The sequence below is a fragment of the Lissotriton helveticus genome, chromosome 12, assembly GCF_964261635.1.
Source record: "Lissotriton helveticus chromosome 12, aLisHel1.1, whole genome shotgun sequence".
Classification (NCBI taxonomy): Eukaryota; Metazoa; Chordata; class Amphibia; order Caudata; family Salamandridae; genus Lissotriton; species Lissotriton helveticus.
The window spans coordinates 400,375,281-400,402,417 of record NC_136073.1 but is presented as its reverse complement, the minus strand read 5'-3'; the positions used below and the strand labels follow the sequence as shown (position 1 = coordinate 400,402,417).

At 44.0% G+C, this 27,137-nt stretch overlaps 1 protein-coding gene across 2 annotated transcripts in view; it reads right to left on the bottom strand.

Moving 5' to 3' along the window:
• Nucleotides 1-25,153, bottom strand: part of NKD1 (NKD inhibitor of Wnt signaling pathway 1) — a 177,014-nt gene extending 151,861 nt beyond the window's left edge. For both annotated transcript variants that reach the window (XM_078671067.1, XM_078671069.1), the window contains exons 1-3: nt 24,760-25,153; nt 24,580-24,612; nt 23,879-24,027 (exon numbers count right to left, since the gene is read on the bottom strand). In XM_078671067.1, coding sequence (XP_078527193.1) covers nt 23,879-24,027; nt 24,580-24,612; nt 24,760-24,784 — 207 coding nt within the window. In that variant the 5' untranslated portion in view covers nt 24,785-25,153. The remainder of the gene's footprint in view (nt 1-23,878; nt 24,028-24,579; nt 24,613-24,759) is intronic.
• Between the last annotated feature and the right edge of the window lie 1,984 nt (nt 25,154-27,137).

Genomic DNA, 27,137 nt, shown 5'->3' with positions numbered 1-27,137 from the left:
TCCTATAAAAGGTGCACAGTTCTGTTTTTTACATAGCTAGCGACAACGTTGCGCTTTCCGCAGTTTAAGTTATGAACAGGTAGTGGTAATGTCAAACATTGCTTTACTTAAATCTATGTCAGACATGAAAGTAGGGGTTTATTCGATAAACGGCTGCATTCAGAATAGTTTGACAACTCTTTTGATTGCATCTATGCTTGTTTGAAAGTCCCCCTTTGGTTTAAATATCTCAATTTTCTCCTGCTCCTCTTTATTTACTGCTCCTCACCATCTTAAATAATTCATTTTAGCAGGTCTGATATTGGTATATGGTAGGATTTTATAGGTAGAAATTTTCATAAGGCTTTCCAAGATACAGTAGGGGTATTCTACTATATTATTTTAAAAAAATGTAAAAATAAATACAAGTGTTTTAATCCAAGTGTAAGTCTTGTTTTAGTTTTTTTTTAATAACATTCATATGCGAATATATCGGTGGAGATAGAGGCAAATAGTTGTTTACTTCTGCGATGTTTGTTAATACTACTAAAATATATATTTGCTCCAAAAACGAGATTGGGGTGTTGGTGTGGGTGGACAGCAGGCCTTAGGATTACATCACAGTTCAGTATGTGGTACTGTGTGCAGCATCCACAAAATAGGACTGTTGGCTGTAGTTCAAGACCAGCACCATCCTAAGGTGCGATAAGGCAGCGCCAATTTGTATGGCAGGTAAAATGTCCTAGCACCGCAGAAGTGGTCTAAAAACTCTCAGGCCACCTTTTTTGCATTGCTTGCTTGTGAAGACTGGGAAGAAACAGAGAGGGCAGAGTTAGGGAGGCACTTCTCTTTCATCCTAGCATGAGAAAGTCATCCATGCCAGAGAGGCTGTGAGGTGGGAGGGTACGATTACTGAGGTAGTTCTCTTTCATCTCTAACATGAGAAAGTCATCCATGGTAGAGAGGCGATGAAATAGGAGGGAAGAGATAGTGAGATGCTTCTATTTCATCCTAACATGAGAAAGTCATCCATGCTAGACAGGTAATGAGACAGGAGGGTAGAGATAGTGAGATGCTTCTATTTCATCCTAACATGAGAAAGTCATCCATGCTAGAGAGGCGATGAGATAGGAGGGAAGAGATAGTGAGATGCTTCAATTTCCTCCTAGCAAGAGAAAGTCATCCAGGCTAGAGAGGACTCCATTCCTAACAGGCAAAAGGGATGCCTATTAGTGATGCTGTGAGTGGTTCAGTGCTGCATCGATGGCAGCTTGACTACTTCAGCAGTTATCTCCTCCCACACAAAAGGCTGAAGGCATATGCATGAAGGTGGGGGTAAAAAAAATTGGTAGTCACAAAATTTGCATATCATCCTCATTTGCCCATTGCGAGGCACATGCATCAAGCATTTTTGTCTTCGCAAACGAATCGGGCCGTTTGCAAAAAACACAAAAAAATGCTTTTCAGATTCAGCAAACCCTATTTTGCGGTTAGGTAACCTGTTATCGAATTGCAAAATGGGTTTGCGATTCGCTAATAGGAATGGACATGTTTAGGGCGTCCCTTCATAATACAGAAGTGCATCGGTATGTAGGAATGTTTTATGACTGAAATGCGGTCACAAAACATTCGCATTGTACCACCTACTAACCCATTTGCAAATGGGAAGGGGCCCCTAAGGCACCCCTTCCCCTTTGTGATGTTTGTTACAGCATTTTTTAAGAGCAGGCAGTGGCCACTGCCTAGTCTTAAAAAATGTAAAGAAAACTTTTTGTTTTTGTTTTGGAAATGCATCCCCTTTTCCTTTAAGGAAAACGGGCTGCTTTAAAAAAAAATCTTTATTTAAAAGCAATCACAGACATGGTGGGCAGCTGACCCCAGCAGGCCACCATTTCTGCGATTCCTAAGGGGTCGCATATTGCAACCTACCTCATTAATATTCATGAGGTAGGTCATTTGCGATCCCCTAGGAATCGCAAAAAGTTTTCAACACACTTTCATGCATGCCGTTTTGCGATTTCCTAATTGCGAATCGCAAGGATTCGTAATTAGGAAATCGCAAAACGGTTTCTTCATGCATCTGGCCCTTAATTCTCACTTTTCCGATTTTTAAAACAGAAATTTACATGGAGAAAATCCCCACAGGGCTTCTGCTTCCAAAAGAGAAGATGATTAAATCATGTAATGGTACCAAAATACCACGAAAGTTTTTTTTTGTTTTATCAAAGCCACCTGTCAAAATGTTATTTGACCTGCAGCACTCAAAATCCTCCCACTGTTCCTGACTCACTCTACAGTGGATCTTCCATTAATTCACTGTAGAGGATCCACCCCATTTAAAAGCAACACTTTTTATGACACTTAGGAATTTCTGTCCTACACTGAAGTTCCCCACTTTGCTATTCTAAAGCGAAATATCAGTCACTGGGCAAGTTTGTCTATTAAAAGGTCTCTGCTTTCAGATATTCCCTCATTTCCTGCAGCTTCTGGGTTTTATTAAAGTTTTCACAGAGCATTACAGAGGGACTGTCTGGTAATTAACTTTGTTCTGAACAGCCTTCCCATGTGCCCCAGACCATCTGCAAAACATTTCTAGTACTTTCTTTTAGGAACAGTTGGAGAATAAGCCGTGAAAAAAAAAATACTAGACAATATATGAATTTTCTTTTAATTTAACAGACGTTCTTGTTTGTGGACTGCTCTGGTACACAACTGTTTAATCACAGTTTGCCTCAACCTTAAAAGGAAAAAAACAGCATGTTTCCCCAGCACCCTTTGCGCAAGAAACTGAACTCCTTGGAATGTAGACCTTCCTGCCTCAAAGGCAGCCCTTGTACAAATTTCGTCTGAAATAAGACTTGTTGCTTTTCCCTAAATTCCACTTGCCTTAAAATGTCCTTTTCAAAGTGATCAATAACAAGACCACAAGGAAATACGCCTGAAGAGGAACCATATGGCAAAATCATAGTTTTGCGGTGTGAGCCACAACTCAAGCATGTGTAATTCTGCAACTCTGAGGCGCATTTAGATTAAAAGCAGAACCTCCCCAGGTACTTTCTCCATATGGCGCAAGCATGTCAAACCTTTTTTTTAATTTGTCCAATAGCAAATATTTAATTTATGGTTTTCCTGCATGTGTACATTAATTCTCCCCTCTAGCCCCCTCCCTGCGCATAGCTTTGAAACCATGTAAGGATATCTAATGCTTTCCATATGGCCGCCTCACTGTGACTTTTAATTGTACCAACTGGTATCAGTCAGGGATAATTCCCTTGGAATCCAGCTTACTGCTGCAACATTGGCCTTTCCGCTAATCTCCTCACCATGGCAATAATACAGCCTGAAACATTTTTCCAACAACGCGCATTGAGGTTTCCCCAAATTTAAGTGGCCAAGATTTGCCATTGATCAGTTTGGTGATAGCCATACACTTTGCTTAGATAAGTATTTCAACTAAATTGTTGACTACTCTGCATATTGAAACATATTTAACTAAAACATTAGGTAGCAGAGAACAGAAGGTGGCAAATGAAATTAAAACAAAATCCGACAATCTAACATAGGCCTTCATTGCAAATATCTCGTCAATACCAATTTGTTTGCCAATTGGAGCTAGTGGGCGAATCAGGATTCGAGTTTCGCTTGACACATTTTGCGAACTAAAATGTGCGGCAGACCATATCCAGGGACAATTTCAAGGAATTACCAAAAAAGTATAAAAGTTGATGCATAAACACTGATTTCCACTATTACTCCCCATTCTAAGGGCCAAATAGTTTAATGCTACAGTATTACAGCTCAAAGTAATTGCTGGTCTATGCAGGGCTGTTAATTGCAGTTATGCTATTAACGCATCGGTTTTAAGTGAGAACTAGGAATGAGCCCACATACGTTTTCAAACTCTCCTGCACATGTTTTGCACTAAATTTCAATAATGGTTCCAGATTTTTTAAGGTTATTGAAGAGACCATTGACGCTGTGGTCTTTCCATGTTTATAATTAACTTGTGAATGGTACGAAGATCGTATGGAAGTGAAAATGTAGTGGTGAATCAACTGCAATAATTCATATTTGTAATCTCTGGGTCACCCCTTATGGGATTTGGCTGTCAGTTCAATTTTATGTGCTGTTATTAGTAAAGGATGAAATATGTGGAGATGTGGCCTAGTGGCTAGAGCCGCCAACTTCGGAATGGGATATGGGGAATCAGGTTCAAATCCCAGTTTCGCCTCACAATCAGGTAATTCTGGGCAAATTACTACTAATGCCCTGTCTATTAATTGGATGGTAGTAAGATAATTGTAAATGTACATACAAATGCACTGGTGCCATGCAGTAAATCTGTCCCAATGTCATCCAATTATGAGTTGAACCCCACTGAAATGGGGAATTACAGTGTGGGATTGATTTTCCAGTTGTAAAACCATGTGGAATTCCCAGTTCCATGTGGTTTAATGTATTCATTTACCCCATGCTCTGAGTAGGTTGTAAATATATGCTTGGACCACTGGACGGTGAGGGGAGAAGAGGAAGGTCATTGCTGACAGGGCCCCTGTCACAAAAAAAGACAACTGGGAAAGAGTCTTGCCTGCTGCTGTTGCTACCACTTTAAAAGATTTTTACCCCCAGATTTACGAGTTCAAAAAAGTAGGTATGGTTTTCCCACCCACAGAAAACTCAGTTTCTTACGTCAGTGTAGTTTTGCACCTTGAAGAAATTTCTCGATTAAAATGCTGTGAATTATTCTGCAATTTAGTGCTTGGCTCTGGAATTCTTGTAAAAAAAAACGTTTTTCCTTCTACTATTTTTGTTTTCTTGTTGGTGGGTGTCGACGGACCTCCATTTGGTGTCCCCTTGTGACCTTCAGATTTCTATTTTTTGCTTCCTCCTTTCATCTTCATTGGCAGAGGAGGGTGGTTTTGCATGTGAATCCAGAAAATATTTCAACCTGCAAAATTACACCGATAGGTAAGAAACTATATGATTTGCAGTGTGAATCTTTTCTGGGTTCACATGCTGTGCATAGATTTTGAAGCGGGTTGTTACTACAGTGGTGGTTGGGTTGAAGATGGGCGTTGATTTGAAAACTGATGTTGTAAGACTTTTGTCCAACTTGAGCTTCCTTGTTCATCTGAATGTCAACACAATAGAGCTTTGTGAACGTGTGCACTGATGACCATGCTGCTGCCATACAAATGTCTTGAAGTGGTGTGTTTGCTAAAAAGGCAATGGTTGCTACTTTTTTCCTTGCTGAATGTGCCCCTGGAGTGCTTTGTAAAGTCACTCCTGCATGTTGTGGCTCAACCAGATAGTTTGGCCTATCCATCTAGCAATTGTCTTCTTGGTCACTAGTCTTCCTAGAAAACTACTTGCAAATGATACAAAGAGTTGCTTTGTTTTCATGTCAGCCTTTGTTTTCATGTCAGCCTTTGTTCTTTCGATGTAATACATTACTGCCCGGCTACCGTCTAGAGTGTGTAATGTCCTTTCTGTATGTGTTTTTGGCTTTTGAAAGAAACTTGGTATCTGTATTGTTTGGTTCATGTGGAATAGTGAGATCACCTTTGGCAGTCTCATGACAATTCGGTCTTTGTGTGCCTGGAAATAAGTTTCCTGTAAAGTGAGTTCTTGTAACTCACTAACTCTGCATAGTGATGTTATAGCTACTAAAAAACAGTTTTCAGTGTGAGCATTTGTAATTTGGCCTTGTGTAACGGTTCAAATGGTGACTTCATTAATTGGGTGAGCACAATATGTAGATTCCAAGTGGGTATGGGTACCTTCCTTGGGGGTGTGATTCTCTTTGCACCCTCTAGGAACCGCTTGATGACTGGAAAAGTGAAGAAACATCTTTCAATGTGACCCCTTGCGTATGTCACTATTGCAGCTAAGTAAAACTTCAAGTTCACAACAAAGTAACGGTTATAGCCTAAATTCAGTATAAGTTGGTTCTTACCATCCAGTTGTCTAGTTGTGGATACACGTATGCCCTGCCTTTGAAGGCATGCAGCTACTGCTGCTAGGCACTATGTGAATACCCTTGTGGCTGATTTTATTCAGAATGTCAATATTTCGAACTGGTAGCATATATTGTCTACCACAAACCTTAGGAATTGTTTGTGTTTTGTGTTCATGGGGATGTGCAAATAAGCATCCTTTAAGTCTATTGTTGCCATGTAATCCACTCCTTGCAGTTGTGGTATTACCTCTTGCAGGGTTGTCATCTGGAACTTGTGTGTTTTTATAAATGTTTTCAAAAACCTTAGATCCAAGATAGGACGTAGTGTCCTATCCTTTGGAATTAGGAAAATGTTGAATAATTTCCTTTGATAATTCCCATGCTTGGTCCCAACTCTACTTAGTCTTCTGACAACATTTCCATCACTTTCTACATTAGACATGTTGTTTCATCTTTGGAATGTATCTTCCTCCTTTGACCTTTGTTTGGAGGTGTTTTGATTAATTCTATGCATTACTCGCATTGTATTCTGTTTAAAATCCATTTCTCTTAAGTGATTTGTCTCCATTCGTGAAGGAAATGTTTTATCCTCTCTCCTTCTAGTGTTGAATGTAGGAATACTTGGTGTTGTAAGTCTGTCTTTTGCTCTTTACCCTACCTTGCTAACAAACTCCCAGGCCTTGTTGGAGTGTGCATTGTGCTTGATGTTATGTCACTTGATTGTAGGAGGTGCTCCTCCCCTTTACAGTTGACCTCTCCCACATGGGCATCCTTGAAAGGACTGTTTTCCCTGCTGGTACTGCCAATGTTGTTGTTGCTGTTGCTCCTGGTGTGATTGTTTCCCTTCTTGATATATTTGTTAGTAAGTTTGGTGTGAGGTTGCTGGATGTAAATTCCTCCTTCCTGAAGGTCTTCTTGAAAGGGTGGTTCCCCTACGCGTACTACCTCGGAATTGCACACCCCCCATTGATCATGCTATTTTGTTATCCTTTTTTCATTGATTTAGGGTGTCATCTACTGCACTTTTAAAGAGTTGTTCCCCATTGAATGGAGCATTTAGGTGTTGTTTTGCACTTCTGGTTTGAACCCTCAAATGCATAGCCATGCATGACTTCTATCTGTGATACCAATCTTCATTTGTCTGCTTGATGTCTCCGCAGCATCTAGGGCTGAATTTAAGCACGTGTTGGCATTATTTTTCCCATCTTCTACCAGATGTGCTGCTCTTTACTGGTACTGTTCTGGTAGTCATTTCATTAACTCTCCTATCTTTTCCCAATGTTATTATGTGTGGTGGTTGAGCAACGCATTCAAATTTGCAATGCGTTGTTTGTTTGCAGCACTTCTCTCGACCTTTCGGCCGATAAGATCCATCCTCTTACTTTCCTTACCTGGGGGATGGACTGTTGTGCTTTGTACATTTGCTCTTTTCCTAGCAGTGGATGTTATAACGGAATCTGCTGGGACTGACCCTTTAATGTAATTTGGGTCCTTTGACAAGTGTTCGTACTTCTCTGCTCAGCTAGAGGTGTGACTGCCTTGCATGTAGCATGTTCTTTAAAAGCTTCTTCCCCTTGATCTAACACACTTGGTAGCATAGGGAGAAATTTGTTTCTAGATTGTTTAGGCAGGAGAGTCTCTAATAAAAAGCATGCTTGGGTTTTTTCCTCCTCAATCTGAACTCCATATTTATCTGCTGCCTTCTTAATTACCTGATTATAGACCCCAATGTCATCAGGTGGTGATGGCCTTGAAGGATACTTGTCAATAGCCTCATCTGGGGAATCTGTTTTGAGATCCTGCCATTCTGTTTCTTGTCATTCTGAAGCCTCAGAGCCTATGTACATTTGTTCTTCATCTTCTTTGTAGAAGATTTTCCCTTCCTGTTCCTCCAAAGGCTCAAGAGTTAAAGGCGGCTCTATATCTTTAACGCTTTTTTCCCATTGCTCTATTATCCTTGAGCTCTTAATATGGATTCGAAATTGCTTTAGACTTTCGTCAAAGTCCTTTTTTCTTTGTAAAATACTCACCATTTTGGCCTTGAGCCTTCTTCTCTTACTCTCTATCGCCGACGCTTGTGTTTTGGCATCTAGAGTTTCAGCTTTTCTCTTTGCCGTCGAAGGCTCGTTTGTTGATGGTGCCGATGGCGAACCGTGTCTTTAGGATTTCGATTGCTCCTGTTTTGACATCAATGCATCTTTTTCTCGATCCTCCTTCAACGACTTGGATTTTTCAGGTGTCTTTCCTGCTGTGGGGTCCTTTATGAAGGATCCTTGGGCACTTTTGTCTCAGGAGACACATTGGAGAAATTTTTCTCCAATGTGTTGGAGCACCTTCAGCATGAATCTAGACCCATCTACTCAAAAAGAATCTGAAGATGGCGACCAAAGGTGGGAGCTTTCGGAGGAAGCATGACAACGTCACAAGGGGTCACCAAATGAAGGTTCAGACTAGAGTGTGAATCCAGAAAAAATTAACACTGAAAAATTAGGTATGGTTTTCCAACCCACAGAAAAATAGGGATTGAAAAAACATGTCAACTTATAATCAGGCGGAGTGTAATTTCATGTGTTAATTTCTCTCCCCTAATTTATAGTCAGCCCTAATCTCCTCTTTCCCCACAAAAGGTAAAAAAATAAATGTAAGAATGAGTCATGGTCACTAGTAAAGCATACTAATACTCGAGTTATTTGAAAAACTGCAAAAAAAGAGTAAAGATTACAAATATGGAACATGAAATTAGATTTCGAGATGAGCCCCATCTACTCAAAACGTCATTCTTTTTTGCGTAGATGAATTCAATTCATTGGGCAAAACGGGTCTTATTTTTTTACTACATACAGAATTCGTTTTGGGAGCTGGCCTGGCAATGAACGTTATTTTAACAATTTTACTTTAGAGTTATGTTAATGGACGTTTTACAGCATTAGAGGTGGCTGATGGGGTGTTATGCCCCATGCATGCCCCAAGAAGCCATGGACAGGTAAATACATTTGTAAAATAAGGCCTAGTTACCTGTCCTTGTATAGGCTGGCTTATCAAGGGACAGAATTCTCCAGTGGCAAAAGCATCTTCAACTGATTAGGTGAGAGATTGCAGAGATACCATCTGATTCACCTAGTATACGTTAGTTGAACTATCTCTGGTTACTTGGGTCAGTGGGGAAAATCTCTAACATCAGACAATGAATGATGGCTGTGCTGAATACAAAATGTATTTTCTTCTTCATCTTAAAACCTCTCATGAACCTGGCTGATTCCCCTTTCTTTCAGTGTGTGTTTTCATATCTAGATCTGGGTGAAACTACTGAAAGAATTGAACCTGACATTTTTCAGTCTGCCTAGGCAGAGGATTTTTCGGGTGGGGGCTGGGATAGAAACTGTTTGAAAAGCAAACTGAAGATGAAGAGCCTTGCAAACCAGCATTTTGTTGTCCCAGTTCCTATTTAGAGCCTGGTAGCCAGTCATTCCTGGACTCTGTGCTTATATCATTCCAGTTGGTCTCTGGGCGGCCAATCATATCACAAAATACATACTGATAAGTGTTGTGCAACTTTATAAATTGCCAGCAGAAAACGTTTTGAAGAAACATTCATATGAAGTAGGAAATCTAATTCATGGTACCCTTAGGCACTCTAACACAAACAGGGCATTTAAGGCAGGGTTCTCGTATAAAGGTCAGGAGGGAAACACCAGCAAACTGAATTTTAGGCTAACCACTGACTCTAGTAATGATTTTGATGTACATTTAGTATACATCAGCTCATCCAATGCCGATATCATGAACATGGATTCGGCTTTCCTAGTTCTATGTTATACGCCCCTGGTTTCGAGTACGCCAAGAGTAACTGTGTATCTGATCTCCTCACACTGCTTGGGAAAAGCATAATTTTTCACTTAGGTACCCATTGTACCTGCAGTTCCTCTTGTCACCTAGAACCAGGTCTTTTTAAGACATCTACTTCAGAAGAGACTTGGTTTTACCACAAAGTGAACATAATAACATAAAACCACAGCCATATTCCCTTTGTCGGCTTAAACCCATACGGTGGTGCTTACTCTGCGGTTCCAGGGTTTACTTCTGCCCCTCAAATTAGTGTTTAGCCCAAACATGGAACAGAAACAAGCCCCCTTAATTATTTGTAGGGCGAGATAATATTTGAAGGTTCACTTTGGAGGTGGGGTGGGAGGGCGCTAAGCCATGCCTCTTAATTGCATTATAAAGAGTAAACATCTGTATCAACTCTTGGACTTTACATGAAGTCTATGGGAAAATGAACACTGGCTTTATTAATTCCTCTACACCAAATGTAGAGTTTTGCATCAGTAAGTCTAGTGGAGGTTTGGTGACGTTTCTTTTGATGTTTTTCACATTCATGTGCTATTGCTATAGATTTGATGGTTCACCTTGCTCCTTCCTATGCCGAGATTTGCACTGACTTTCTGTGGTGTACAGCACAATGTGGGTATGAATTACCATATGATTAGGCACAGCATCTACTGGAGAGGAACCTTGAGCCAGTCTGATATTGACAGTCACAAGGAGGCACATTAACACCAATTAACGTTTCTAACATCACCACACAACCAACACAGATCAGACTGACCACTTAGCCAACAACGCTATTCTCAGACTGTCATGAAACTCAAGGGTAACGATCCTACTCCCAACTTAAATATTGTCTACATAATTGGTAATGGCTTCCGATCCCACTTTGCAACCACAAAATCACACCTGTATAGCTCAGTATGAAAGGTATTGTTACCCAACAAGCCAACATGATCGCAGATTATCCATGTATATATAGGAACTGAATGCATCAGCCGACACCACATCTGGTACGCTGCAGTCTTGGAGGGAGCGCAGTGTACAATACCCAAAGCATAGCGCCCCAAAATGACTTAGAACCTCCGGTGGAAAGGCATCTAACACCTGACAGCGCTACGGTGCAATACGAGTGGCATTATACAAATTCCAATTAAACCATCTTCCAACCTTTTCAACAAAATGTATCCACACTTCAGTGATTTGTTTTCATTACAATGCAATAATGTGTCTGGTTACTCTTTGGAACCACCTTTAGGCGAGGCCGTCCTGTTTTACTTATGGGATTTCATCTCTAAACTTCACGTTCCTTCTTCCCTGCTCTGAGACCCACTTTGTAGTAACGATTCTAGCGCTCATATGGGAAACAAAAAAGTGATACGAGTGTGTCCAACCCCACAGGACTTGAGCTGGACCAATGTCAGTGAACCTAGCAATGACCCATATTGGACTTAAGATTTTTTCAAATGAGACGTAGAGAAAAAAAATACATGTCGAAATCAAAGGACTACACAGACCAGAATTCACTTGTGCGTGACTCAAAATCAATATAAACAAGCATTGTCGAAGCCAGTTGGTCTCGCCTTTTTCACCTATAGGGATTGCAACTGCTTTTTTCAGATGTGGTGTAACATTAGTGGACTGCACAAAGTCTAGAGGACAACTGTGGACATGGAGGATATTACAAAGGGGAAAAAAACACAACAGAATGAGCTTTGTGTTGTGACTTATCTAATGGCTGCAACTGGTGTGACCTCATTACAAAACAATTCAGGGTTAGATTTTGTACCTATGTGATATGTTCCAGTTGCATGAGTTACCTAAAATAACCCTCCCTGTTGGGGTGGGTGGTGACAGTCCCAATGGTGTTCCAATGGAGCCCTGTTAGCTCACACTAATTGGCTAAATTGAGGCATTGGTCCTCTCAGCCAAAGGGGTCTACTTAGACCCACATGGCTATTTAGCTGGCCAGGTCTACCCTGCCTGGTACATCCTGCTCACATCAAGCAAAATAGAAATAGAAATAGAAGAAGGACGATTTTTTCTAAGAAGTTTCAGTCTGGCCTGTGTAATCAAGTGAAGGATTAGTCCAGCAGCAAAGGCAGAGGGCAGATCTAATTTCCAAGGAAAATATTCAGTTGCACAAGAGGTCCACCTTAGGGTGGACCAGCTGGTAGCTGTTATCCAGCCTCAGAGGGAGCATGCTTAACACCAAAACTCCACCTCTTCACCCACCCCCCTTGCACAATAAGTGGTATTGTCCCAGCAAAAGCAGTGGACAACTCTGCATCCTTGCAACAACGACTCAGTGTATCCAAATGTTTTTTTATATGAAGCACTGCGTGGCCCGCTTTCAAAGACTGGTATATATTGTTTTTTGTAACAAATACGAGAAGAGTTCTAACAAAATGAAAACCAAACTCCACCTCTTTGCTCGCCCTTGCACGAAAAGTGGTACTGTCCTACCATGACGATGCAATGTCTTGAAGTGGATTGTACTTAAAGCACTGTGTGGTCCTTTTTAAAAGGCGGACATGTTTTGTTTTATGTAACAAATACGAGAAACATTCTAATTAAATGAAAAACAAGCTAACGGTTCATGCTGTCAATAATCTCAGGATCCGAGCGTCTACTTGGGGTTAGCCATTCATAAATGTTTCTTTAATTAGAAGTATAGTGTGGCTGCTTAAACAGGAGGATTTCAATTTCAAAACTGCTTCCGTGGGAATTAAGGTTAAATTACTCCTGACAAGGGAGCCATCTGTGCAGCGAACACCTGGTACTAAGTGGAGGAAATTCAAAAAAAAGAAGCTTCCCATTGTTCAAAGGAAAGAGGGGGGACAATGAACCAGCTGAAGAGGGCCCCAGAGACCAGGAGTCAAGCATCCATTGTTCCTTGTGAGTGCCCCCTACAGGGAGTCAAGGAAGAGTGCCTTGACGCATGAATACATGGCAAGTGTTTTAAGCGTGACAGACCCTGAGGTTTCATGTGTAGTTCCACATCTTATTACACATTATGCAACACACCGCTCATTATTTGTGAACAGTATGAAGATCACATTTAGACACCGATTGTGATCAAAAGGTTTGTCCCTTCTCAGGGAGCATATATATGCATTTGTTGTCTTTATAGCCAAGTGGAGCTCTCTACATTAACAGATGTTACACTTGGCTCTACCTGGTAAATAGTATTTCCTCTGCTCTCTTACAACACATCGAGATGTGCAGACATACATCAGCATGCCAACGGGCCCCTGCCCCAAAGAGCCACAATCATATCATTCCATTAGACGTGGCGTGAAACCTTCGCCTTCATAGCAGATGGACTGCTCTTCTACAACAGTGCATTAATCATATCAATGTCATAGCAGCAGACTGATGTTGTTGCTTTTGTGCAGCAGTGTGATACTGTCCCCAACACATGAGGCTGATACTCTACCCAGTATAGGGAAGAGTAATACTGCCTTTGTAATAACAGTTTGATACTGTCCTGTGACAGAGTGATACTGTATCAGTTATGACAACAGAGTTATACTGAGACTGTAACAGCAGACGGATCCTGTCCCCATCAGAGCAACATAGTAGTGCTGTTCCCACCAAACACTCACACAATGTTCCCAGTGCTGTAACAATGATGCTGCCCCCATAGCATCGTTTGTTACAGTTTTCATTACATCAGTCTCAATCTGCTCCATTTTAACAGTGCAGGAACACTGTCCCCAAACGGCACGCTGGCAATATTCCATTATGGGAAACATTTGTTACATCGCGGTGTTCACACCACAATACCAAAAGTATAACAAGAGGAGGGAGGGAGAGGGAAAGTGGATTCGGTCTCCCAAAATGGAATCCACTCTGGTAGTGGTAGTGGTAGTGATCCCTACAATAGTGGGGAGCACACATCCTGAGGTTGATGTACCCTAATATGCAGTAAACAACCTCACCCTGCACCCCTTTTAATGATACCAGCCGAGGACTTAAAAAAATTGTATTTTTCACCTACGAGCCAGGTATCTTTTAACCATCACATTTCACCCCCTCACCACTCACACTTATTTACCTCACACACACCAACACATAGTACACCTTCAGTGCTCCTACACAGTCGTGAGTCGCAGCACGCCGCATCCCGTAGAGGGGTGCGAAGACCCCGATGATGAAGCATGACACCAAGGGGCCTGTTGGTGTGTGAGGGGTATTTATAACAACACTGTGTGCTCCCCACTATTGTAGGGATCACTACCACTACCAGAGTACACACCACAATACCTTCACAACGCGGGCATTACAAATGCAAAATGACATGCGCTGGATGGCGCTCTAAGCTAAGGAATAGTATGATTTACTATTTCAACACCTTCCCCACTGTAACATAGTCTGGAGTTGGAATAGTAAATCATACTATTCCTAAGTCCAACGCCCTCCAGCGCAAGTCGTAACGACTTACGTTGTAAAGGTTTTGCGGTGTTCACACCACAATGTAACATCGTATATTCTTCCATTATTTCTCCAGGGTGAAAGTGCCTCCATAAAAGCAGACTGATGCCAGTTGATGCCATCACATTGCAACCACCCCCATATCATTAGGCTCATATCACTCTCATACCAACAGACTGATCACCATCCGTGGGTTAAGGGCAGCTGTGACCCACCCCGTAACAAAGGGCTTACATTGCCACAGTAACTGTGATAATCCTACTCATGCACCAGAAGTCTGACACAAACCTCATAGCCGCTTATTGACGCCACCCAATCATAAAAGGCTTTCCGTGGTGGCTCATATCACCACTTACTAGAAGGATGTTGTGGCCCTGAAACAGAGCAATCACAGAACACTAATACTTCTCTGTAATAACAGACTGATAGACTGCCATAACAGAAGATTGACACCTCCCATATCAGTCATATCAACTCAATAACATGAGATGATTGTTACTCAAAAATCAGTAAACTGCTATTTCCCCTAAAACAGAAAAAAACAATATATCAATGCTGCCTCCCCAACAGGAAACAGATATTTCCCTCAAAATAGCGAATGATAATGACCAATAAACAGGAGCGTGATATTAAGATCCCGGTCCTGCCTCCATTACTGGAGATTGGTAGTATCCTAAAATAGATATTAAAAGTAAAAAGCCATATCTGTGGATTAATAGCAGTAGCGTGATACTACCACCATAGCAGCAAATGGCCCACCATACAAGATACTGCCTCAAGAACCGAACACTAACGTTATTGCATAAAATAGACGTATACATCCCCATAAATGGGGGCTGTGCTGCTCCAAATGAACAAACAGATATATCTGCCAAAAGAGCAGGCTAACAGCATTACCATAATAGGATACACATGTCTCCCCGAAAACAGCTGGCTGGAATCCCACCAATAACAACAGACTGATGTTGTTTGCAAACCCCACAGATTGATACTGCCCCATGACGACAGACTGATACCACCAATTACCGGAGAGAGACGTCAACCCTATAATAACTGATAATGCCAAATAACAATAGAGTTATGTTACTCAAGAACAGCAGAGTGATGCGACTGTACAACAGCTTAGTGATATCTACCCACTACTGGAAGAGCGGTACTGTTAAAAGAGGATACCCAACACCGAAAAAGCGGTACTGTTAAAAGAGGATACCCAACACCGGAAGAGCGGTACTGTTAAAAGAGGCTACCCAACTCTGCAAGAGCTGTACTGTTAAAAGAGGCTATCCAACTACGGAAGAGCGGTACTGTTAAAAGAGGCTACCCAACACCGGAAGAGCGGTACTGTTAAAAGAGGCTATCCAACTCCGGAAGAGCTGTACTGTTAAAAGAGGCTACCCAACCCCGGAAGAGCTGTACTGTTAAAAGAGGTTACCCAACCCCGGAAGAGCGGTACTGTTAAAAGAGGCTACCCAACCCCGGAAGAGCTGTACTGTTAAAAGAGGCTACCCAACTCCGGAAGAGCTGTACTGTTAAAAGAGGCTACCCAACCCCGGAAGAGCTGTACTGTTAAAAGAGGCTACCCAACCCCGGAAGAGCGGTACTGTTAAAAGAGGCTACCCAACCCCGGAAGAGCTGTACTGTTAAAAGAGGCTACCCAACACCGGAAGAGCTGTACTGTTAAAAGAGGCTACCCAACACCGGAAGAGCGGTACTGTTAAAAGAGGCTACCCAAGCCCGGAAGAGCGGTACTGTTAAAAGAGGCTACCCAACCCCGGAAGAGCTGTACTGTTAAAAGAGGCTACCCAACTCCGGAAGAGCTGTACTGTTAAAAGAGGCTACCCAACCCCGGAAGAGCTGTACTGTTAAAAGAGGCTACCCAAGCCCGGAAGAGCGGTACTGTTAAAAGAGGCTACCCAACCCCGGAAGAGCTGTACTGTTAAAAGAGGCTGACACAGACCCATGGAAGAGTGTTTGAACTACTATGTTAAACACAAAGTCTTCCTTGTGTGTAGCAGAATTGTACTTCCACCTTCACAGCAGGCACTCACTGACCACAAAACAGCATACTGGTAATTCCCCGTTGAGAGCAGACTGATACTAAATACAGCAGGCAGATCCTGTTCATGATTAGACAGGCTTGATCCTGCCACCTAAAAAAGCAGACTGATCATACTCCTGTCCATCAGAGTAATCGCGCCTTCATAGCAGCATATGGGTACTGGTTCCATAAAAGCAGAGCAATACCACCACATAATATAATACGGATGCAGCCCCAGGACAACAGGCTTACAGCAGGCGGATGCCAACCACATGAGGTCAGACTGAATCTGCCTCACAACAGGCTAGTGATAGTAACTTCTAATGCTGGAGTGACATGTACACCATGAGGTCCACAGAATGACAATGCTACTGAGAGACTAGCAGTATTTGTTCCACAGAAGACTAGCCGTGTTTATCAGGCTGGGCCTCCTCCTTTGGATATGATAATGCTCAGAGGCGTGAGGCACACAGTCCTTTGCTGAACCTGGAGTGATTGACAGGGAGCCTGACCAATGAATACAGGCACATTTTCTTTCTCCTTTGACAGGTAAGATTCACCCGCCCACTTCCCAGAGTACACTTAAGGTGACAGCCTGTGTGGTCTCCGGCCTTATTGCTGCTTCACCACAAATAAAGTCCGCGAATCCTGCCTGTCCAGTGTCATGTGCCCATGAGTCACGGTAATAACTGGTGAGGCATTCACTTGGGCCCAGTTTGTGTTTTTTTCATGAAAGTCACACTCACGGCTCTTTCCAAGGGATTATTTTTCTTTTTCAGTAGAGGGGCGACGGTTTCAAAGTATGTACCCCCTGTTGGAGGTTACCAGGCAGCCTTTGCTCCACGTGAAGCAGAAGTTAAGCTGCGCTCCCACGCTGCATGTTAGTCTGAGAAAGCCCCTCATTCCAAACCAGGGCTAACAAAACATTTTCAGCGCGCGCAGCCCTCCCGCGGGCCCCCCGGCCCATGGGCTACTGAGGTCAACGCCTTTCCTGAAACCATGCAACAAAGCGGCCTGCAAGGGCTGCCTTTAATGTGTGCGCCTGCACCTTCCACCGACGCAGCACAAACAGCCCCTTCTCGCATCACTGGTGCATTTAACACTCGTCAGGTACTCCAGTGGGGGTGTCAGAAAACGCAACCATGCTAAACAGCGCTTTGTTCTTTCCCTGCAAACACTTGGTGTGAAAACCTTCAAAAGAGTTCCTTTTTGTGAGGGTCGGGAGCTGGGTCGTGCTCAACTCCTGGGCACCCGGCAAAAACTGCTTTTAAAAGCCCACCACAAAACTGGACAGCTGCGCCTATAAAATGGGGCAGCAAAACCGGCCCCCAAGTCAACAGCGAGACTTTGCGCCTTATCGGGGTCCTCACACTTTACCATGTGTTGTGCTGCTCTGAGAAGCATGCAGCTTTCTCCCTTCACAGAAAGAAGAAAAAAATAAATAAATAAATACAAATAATCAAAGGGTTTTGGATGCGGGAGGTTGTGAAAACAGTTCGCTTTTCTACTCAGCAGATTCAACGAACCAACTGTTTGAAGTTAAAAGCAACAAGACGATAACAGCCATCAGAAAATAAACCAAAGAACGACACAAAAGCCCCCCACACCAACGTGGGAAAAACAATATTGTACAATTAGACAGATAAACTAGGACTTAGAGGCACCAATTCCTCGCTGTCTTTTATGTAAATACTCGGAAAGCAGGTTCAGCTGAAAGGTAGGCTCCAAACTAAAAAGAACTTATGGGCTCAAGAAAATAAAAGTCACACTCAAACTCAAACATAGTGTTCAGCCAATCAATGCAAATAAGAAAACAATAGTTCTGTAACACCCAACGTCACCAATCCCCCCACAACATAATGCAATGTTCTGCAGGTCATGGTGAAAACAGAATACACCATGAAGTAGAAAGTCAACTTAAGATCAAAAGACAACCATATTTGACACGGTTTGCACCACTGGTGTGGTTAGCAGTCCAAGCCTTGTGTGTTTTTGGGACGAAATGGGTTTGCAGATATAGCTGTTGCGTGTTCTGTTTTGCCTGGCCTTTTTAAAGTCACAAAACGTTGCAGCCAGAGATTCAGTAAGGCTGAGCCGCAATTCAGGGGTAACTGTATGAAGATTCTCGGTTAACAGACTCCCCAACTCCAGCCTCTCCGGTCAAAATGACCCCCTTCTTACTTATTTCTTTATTCAGCAGACATAACATGTTGAACAAGTACAAAAGAAAAGTAGGGGTACACAGAATAGTAGGCAGATAGGTGGTTGGACAAACACCAACTTTAGATTTATTGTTAAAGATCATTGGCCTGCAGTGGGAACACAGGCAGCAAAGGAGCACTTCTTAATACATAACTTTAGTTAATATAAAACAATGGGCGAAATCTGCACATTTACAACATTTTAAGGATATGCCAGGTGCTAACTATCCGTTGTCTTCCCGTAGCAGGAGATACTTCTTGAGCACTGTTTTTAGACCTACTTTGACAGTACAGCAGTCTGCTGACCTACTGTTACCAATTCTTTAATATGTGCATAGAATGGATGTTGGCTCCGCCCAGAGGACTAACTCCTTTACTGTATGCTGTTGAATTTTGGGTGTATGATTCCGTCTTCCAGGGAGCACTTCCACTGGACTGCAGGAAGGACTATTTTAAATCTGAGAAGGGCACTCAATCATCAGACTGTTTTTTCATAATAAATTATTTATCTTTGAAATGTATTCAACTCAAAAAGTCATTAATTTTATATGATACTTTTCCACAGCACTGGCAAAGCCAGTAGGGCTGTATTTAATGTGATAAACAGCATTTCCGAATGGCATGCAGGGGCATAAGATTTGAGAAGGATTATCTTTATATGTGTTGCACATTAAAGCCAGACCGATTGGCTTTGTCAATGCTTCTTAATTCCTGGATTGATGGCTTGGCAGGTTTACTGCCTGAGGTCATTGCTAAATGCAAGTTAGTGTAGATTATATCATGCAGTCTCACTCTACACTGGAAGGGTCTTGCGCTGCAGAGACAACATGGTAATAACAGAGGAATGGAGCCTGGAAACAACGCTGGGGGGTTGGTGTTTGGGTGTGTTGCTTGACATGGACAGGGGAGCGCCACAGACCACAGCAGTGCCCTTCCTCTGCTTAAAGAGTGTCTTGGATGGTCAGATCTCCATCTTGGACGGTTTGATCTCCACCTGGCTGTGTTTGCACTTTCAGCGCACCCAACGGTGTGCATGTCATACTAACACAACCATTGTTGCGTGTGAAATCAGGGGCGCGGCTGTCAATGGTGCAGCAGGTGCGGTGGCACCGAGACACGGGGTTATTAGGAACCCTCTTATATCAGTGGCTGGCTTTAACTGCAAAACTAGGCGACTGGCGCCGGTTCCCTAGCTTGCTACGGAGGCCCTGCTCGCCCACTTTCAGAAATGTTTAGTTCAGTTGCCCCGCAAACTCTGCGGTGTGGATGTGCAGTGGCGGAGCGCGGGGGTCCGCACCTCTGCGCGCTTAGCCCAGATGCAGCTTCAAAATCCCTTCCTGAACTTTTTCAGCTATAAAAGAGGCCCTTCTGAAGGTCCCGAGGCAGACACTGGGGCAGGGACTCGGGGCTCGGAGGTTCAAGTTACACGTGCAGCGGCCAGGCGTCCTGGCAGCGGGAAGACACTCTCTAATTATCACTCACTGCTCCCTCCGGTTCAAAAGGCGCCAGGAACCAAAAACAAGCTTTAAAGGAAAAGCAATCTTCCCGCCCCCGCGAGTTCTGAGGTACAGAGTGACAGAGAGCAGATGTTAGACAAAGGGTGACGAACGACTTCACTGACAGGGCAACACGACACCAGAAGAGCATGGCATTGCAGTCTCACCACACTGCATGGTGGCACTGAACAACACAACACCAGAGCATGGCACTGCCGTCACACCCCACTGCGTGGTGGCACTGCACTAAACAACAGGACATAGCATGGCACTGCGGTCACACCACACTGCACGGTGGCACTGCACTGAACAACACAACACCAGAAGAGCATGACACTGCAGTCTCATCACACTGCATGGTGGCATTGAACAACACGACACCACAGCCTGGCACTGCGGTCACACCCCACTGCATGGTGGCACTTCACTGAACAACACGACACCAGAGCATGGCACTGTGGTCACAACACACTGCATGGTGGCACTGCACTGAACAACACGACACCACAGCATGGCACTGCAGTCACACCACACTGGACTGCATGGTGCACTGCACTGAACAACAGGACACCAGAGCATGGCACTGCGGTCACACCCCACTGGACTGCATGGTGCACTGCACTGAACAACACGACACCACAGCATGGCACTGCAGTCACACCACACTGGACTGCATGGTGCACTGCACTGAACAACACTACACCACAGCATGGCACTGGGTCACACCATACTGGACTGCATTGCGACACTGCACTGAACAACATGACACCACAGCATGGCACTGCAGTCACACCACACTGGACTGCATGGTGGCACTGCACTGAACAACACTACACCACAGCATGGCACTGCGGTCACACCACACTGCATGGCGGCACTGAACAACACAACACCAGAGCATGGCACTGCGGTCACACCACACTGGACTGCATGGTGGCACTGCACTGAACAACACGACACCAGAGCATGGCACGGCGGTCACACCACACTGGACTGCATGGTGGCACTGCACTGAACAACACGACACCAGAGCATGGCACTGCGGTTACACCACACTGCATGGTGGCATTGCACTGAACAACACATCACCAGAGTATGGCACTGCGGTTACACCACACTGCATGGTGGCACTGCACTGAACAACACGACACCACAGCATGGCACTGCGGTCACACCACACTGGACTGCATGGTGGCACTGCACTGAACAACACGACACCAGAGCATGGCACTGCGGTCACACCACACTGGACTGCATGGTGGCACTGCACTGAACAACACGACACCAGAGCATGGCACTGCGGTCACACCACACTGGACTGCATGGTGGCACTGCACTGAACAACACGACACCAGAGCATGGCACTGCGGTCACACCACACTGGACTGCATGGTGGCACTGCACTGAACAACACAGAGCATGGCACTGTGGTCACACCACACTGGACTGCATGGTGGCACTGCACTGAACAACACAGAGCATGGCACTGTGCTCTCACCACACTGTATGGTGGAACTGCACTGAACAACACAACACCAAGCATGGCACTCTGGTCACACCACACCAGACTACATGGTGGCACTGCACTGTACAACACACCAGAGCATGGCACTTCGGTCTCACAACAATGCATGGTGGCACTACACTGAACAACACAACACCAGAGCATGGCACAGCGGTCACACCACACCGGACTGCATGGTGACACTGCACTGAACAACACAACACCAGAGCATGGCACTGCGGTCTCACCACACTGGACTGCATGGTGACACTGCACTGAACAACACAACACCAGAGCATGGCACAGCGGTCACACCACACCGGACTGCATGGTGACACTGCACTGAACAACACAACACCAGAGCATGGCACTGCGGTCTCACCACACTGGACTGCATGGTGGCACTGCACTGAACAACATGGCACCACAATAGACAACAAGACATCACATTAATCAACAGAATGGAATATTAGAAAACATGACGTATCACTGTGCAGTATGGTACCACAGTGAGCACACCAGGGCAGCTTCACAGAGGACTATACAACATCACAACACAGGACAAGATACAACATGGTACTGTGTTGAACAACATGACCTAATACAATGCCATCACACTAGACAACATGATACCACACAAGACAACACAACACTAGACAACATGGCAGCATACCATTGATCCACATTATAGCATTGCTTTGGACAACATAGCACATGGTGCCACAACGCACAACACAACATGGACATTACACTAGAAAGTATGAAGCCACAGTGGAAAACGTGATGGCATCATATTAAGCAACATGACACAACTTTGGTTAACATGACATCACAATGAACAGCACAGCATCGTACTAGACAGAAGGACACCACAATAGACAAAACGTCACCACACAAAACGCCATGGCCCAGCAATGGATTATATGACACCACGCTTAGCAACATGACACCACATTAGACAAAATGGCACCACTCTGGGTACCCCAATGGCGCCACACTGGTCAATATGGCACCAGACTAAACAGTGTGGTACAAAACTTGGTAATACGGAACCACAGTAGGCAACAAAAAACGTAACTAAAACATAACACTAGACTGCACCCCATGTTATGTGGCACTAGTCAGGAAAAACAGCGCCACAGTGCACAGGCAGGCGCAAGACTAGACAGAAAGACACTGTACTGAACAACACGGCAGCAACACACTTGACAATATGACACAGTCTGGCTTGACAACACGGCACACTGGGCGAAGCTAACTGCCACGTTAAAATGTTGAGAAAGCTCCTAATACTTCGAGGCTGGCAAATCAAATAGGTACGTAGCTGTTCTTGGTACAGCAGGTGCAGTGGCACCGGGGCTCTGGGGTGTAAGTGCCCATCTAACGTCAATTGTCACTATTTTTTGCTCTTGCACAAGGAGATGGAGGCCCCATTTCCTGCTGCTTGCACTAGGGCCCATTGAGCCCAATGGAAAGCAAAAAAAAAACACCAAAAAACAATAAATAGCCATTGCAACAAAAGTCCCGAGTTTCAAGGCGCAGCCCTTCCTGCGGGCGGAATATACACTTGCCAACCACTGTTTGTTGAAACCAATATCCATCTAAAACTGTTTATTTTCTAATCACTCTGCTAATAGTCTAATCTCACGGCGTGCAGCAAAAACTGCAAGTTAATGGGTGCCCTGTCTGAGTGTATTTGCGTGCAGAAAAAAAACACACACATCACGGAGGGCAGAGAGAGGGGTGGGGGGGCTCGAGCCACCAGCATCCTGAAAGGAGCCCAGCTTGCCCCCTCCCCCACTTCAACGAACCCCACAGCGCACCGGGACAGAAACTGGGAGGCGGGGCGGGGGTAGCCCGCGCGAGAGAGAGAAAACTTCCCACACACTCTACACAGATGTTGTGTGCAAGAGGGGAAGAATCGTATTGCCCCATGTATGTGCACCATACTGAGAAATACTAATTTGTTGAGAGAAAACATTATGTTTATACAAAATACGTTGCCACAAAACGAGGACTCCCTCCTGTTCAAGAGTATCAAACTGCATCACGTAGGCATGTTTTTTTTTCCAGTCACGCAACCTGCTCCTCATACTGAAATGGCGGTACTATCCTAGGAAAGGCACTGACGTCCACTAAATCACCATCCACATGGTATACGTGTCGCTGTAGAAAAGTTTTAAAGAGTGCCAAAACTCTTTCTCAAAGTCCCTAAGTGCATATGCTGATAACCAGGTGGTACTCTACAATATAAGGCGCTGCTTAGGATGAAATAGGTTACACAGGAGTTTAGAAATACTTTTTTGCCTGACAACTTTAGGCAAAGATGCTTCCGCAGCCCACTGTAAGCGCACGCTGGCTTTTGAAGGCGCGCGCAGACACAGACGCAAAGTTGACTGAAAGGCGAGAATGGTGGGGCATGGGTTCGCCCCTACGTACCCTGGAGTGGTGGAACGCGCAGCCAGCCTTATGACGACAGACCTGGTTCTGGGGTCCCGAGGAGCCCCCACTGCCCGAACATTTCTGCTTCACCATCCAGTCTTCGATCCCCTTGCGAGCCAGGCAGGCGTTCACCGCAAAACTGTCCCCTGCGAGGAAACAACGAGACAGGCACTTCAGGGCTTCGGTGAGCTAGACCATGGGAGCAGAAACACAGCAGCGCACCGTGGCCCCCCAGCTGCAGACCCCGCGGCTCTCAACGGACCTACACTCAAATCGCTAGTCACCATTCACTTTAAGAAATGCATATGGGTCCGCTACTGCTCAAAACTATTATGGACAAATGCATTCAGTGTAAAAGTTTTAAAAAGTGGTTAAACTATACAATGTAAAAAATACATTTAATACGATTGCCAGGATAATGCTATTAATGTGGTCACACAAATGGGTGCAGGTTCCCATGACCACGGGTTCCTTCCTCCTGAGAAAACGGTACAGCTTGGCCAGCGTTTTCATGTTAAATGACCCATGTTACAACTTTGACAAGCGGGGAGCCAGCGTAGGAAATAGTGTCTTTAAAATGAGGACAGGGGTGGGGGTTTGAGGTTGACACGAAAAAAAAGAATTTCAAACTATTCCAAGCAAAAAGAAAAGTTTACCGAACAGAGGGGGCGATTGGGGGAATAATAACGATGTCGTACCTTCAGGACTTTCTCTGGGTTTGCACACAGCAGCTGCCCATCAGGTCCGTGGAAGAAGGGGTAGTGGGTGAGATATGCACAAAAAAAAAGATAAGGGGTAAAGTTAAACTCGGTTTACTGCATGCATGACATGATGAAAGGCAAGGGAGAAGGCTGGTAAAACGAGAAAAAAACACTGACCATGCTTGGAATGAAGTTTCCCCATTTCTCTGCATTGGTTCGCAGTTGAGAATCATTGGACGCCTCTGCTGTGGGTGATGCAGTCGGGGATCCCTTCGCTATCCTTTCCCCTCTTTGAATTTTTTCAGTAATCCATTCGGGCTCCCTTCCTTCCGATTCCCCGTAAGCAAAAATACAAAATCATGCCCAAAAAAAAAGAACGCAAAAAATACAGAATCCGGGTCGAGTCCGCGGCACAGTCCCCCTTGTGTTCCCCCGATCAAGTGTTTTCCTCCTCTCGTCTTCCCAAGACAGAGGCGGGCACAAAAGAGCTGCCTTCTCCCACCAGGGAGCTTGATTGACACCTCATTGAGATTAGACCACTTGCAGGCAAGCCTCTGCTCCTGCTATTGGGCTCGGGCGGCACATGAAAGAGAACAAAGATCCTTTTGGAGTCTCCAAAAAAAAAAAAAAAGGAGCAGCAGCAGCCAGTGCCGCATTTCACTTCCAGCCTGCGCCAGGCTGGAGCAGCAGAGCGAAGAGCGAGAGAGTGAGCACAGGGGCAGGCAGCCTGGGAGTGCTCCGAGAGTAGCCTGCCCCCGAAGAGCCAGAACAGCGTACCCCCCCACCACCCCCCAAGAGCCAGAGCAGCCTGCCCTCCGAAGAGCCGCGCTGATTAAACGCGGTTTTGTTTTTGGGCTGTACGGAGCTCAGCTGGGTAACGTTGTTGTGAGCAGGTCCGTGGACTAAGAGACCCCCGCTCCACTGTCACCCGAATGAATTTCGATATGCGGGAGTTGAGGAGAAAGGGGTTAACTGAGCTGAGATTTCTTTTCTTATTCTATTTCTCAAAAACAACCCCACACACATTCTCATGTGTAGCAAATACCGCTCCTACGGAGGCAGTCTATATATGAAAACGTTTTTTTTCATTTATATTCGGTATTTAAAAGTAGATGGCCCTAGCGCCAAGAAGCATTGGTCTGTTTGACCTAAACTTCAGTAGCAAGAGTATCTCCCTCAAGAGGCGCTACACTTCTAACAACGCGCAGAGTCTGGTTGAGGTCGGATTGCACAAAGTGCAACGTGACAGGCAAAGGTTACTATGCCTTTAGTGTGATCTCATACTGTCCGAATAGGGCACAGCTTTCCAAGGAGCTGATTTGCCCAAGAACAAATAGATTGTTTAAGTAGGAGAACTGAGAATACAATATACCATTACTCGCTCCAAAGTCTGTTCATTTACCGCCATTTTATTTTGGTGGATAAAGCCATGAGACTATGCACTGTCCGCTCCCCAGGTAATGTTTATTTAAAAACATTAAAAAACATTAAAAAAAGGAAGGAAATGTTTGACCACTTAAAGGAGGATGTGGCACATCCTGTCAGCACATCTTCACTCAGTCTGCGTCGTGAAGACCTTCAGTCCTTTAAATGGATTTAGTGTTGGAAAGTTTTGGAAGAAACTCTTTATCTCTGGTGAATTGTGTCTCTCACCACTCTTATGTGCAATGGGCTATACACTTGGTCTCCATTATTTTTCACTGTATGCATACACGGACGTAAGCACTGCCTCATTTGAATATTGATTTAGACATGTATATGTAACATATGGGATAAAATACCCCTGCTGTACTGCATAAGGATAATGCAAGCCTCAAAGGAGTTACCTAGCCAAAGGTTTGGCTGAGGGTATTTTATTTCTTATACTGCATGGTCACACCATCACCTTTCCCACAAACTGCTTAAATCCTTGGTGTCTTGTTCTTTAATAGGAGAGACATGAAGACAAAAGTACAATCTGCAGTGTGAACTTAAGCACACCAAAAATCAGTTAGAGCACTGTTGCAAAACAATTAGCTTAAGTACATCATATTAGCACAAATATTGGAGCTCATAATGTGTAGAAACCTGAAAAGATTATATCTTTCCTGTAAAATAGGGTGGAAAGAAATTAAAATGCTGTCATAACTATCTAAACTCTTCTGATCACTTCCTGTTTAGAAAAATTGATCAGAAAAATGAAAAGTCAGTTCTCCTTTTCCTTCTTTAAACTGCACTCGTAATTATGCTAAGTGACTTGCCTTTCACTTTGGCTCCTGGCAGGAAGCATTATGATTTCACCACTCAGTAACACAATAATAAGTTATAACAATTAAAAGCTATGTCGGTTTCTTATTACAGTGTTCCACGGACATCACAACTTGACTGTAATAAGAAAATTAGAGAGATGTTTTTTTATAAAGGAATTGCATGCTCCTATGTATTATACTGTAATATATAAATATATATTTAAATATATATATATGTAAATAAAAAAATATATATTATTCTCACTATAATATATTTTTTATTTATTTAGTTAGTTTCTTTTGGCAGATGTATTTACAGCAATTTGT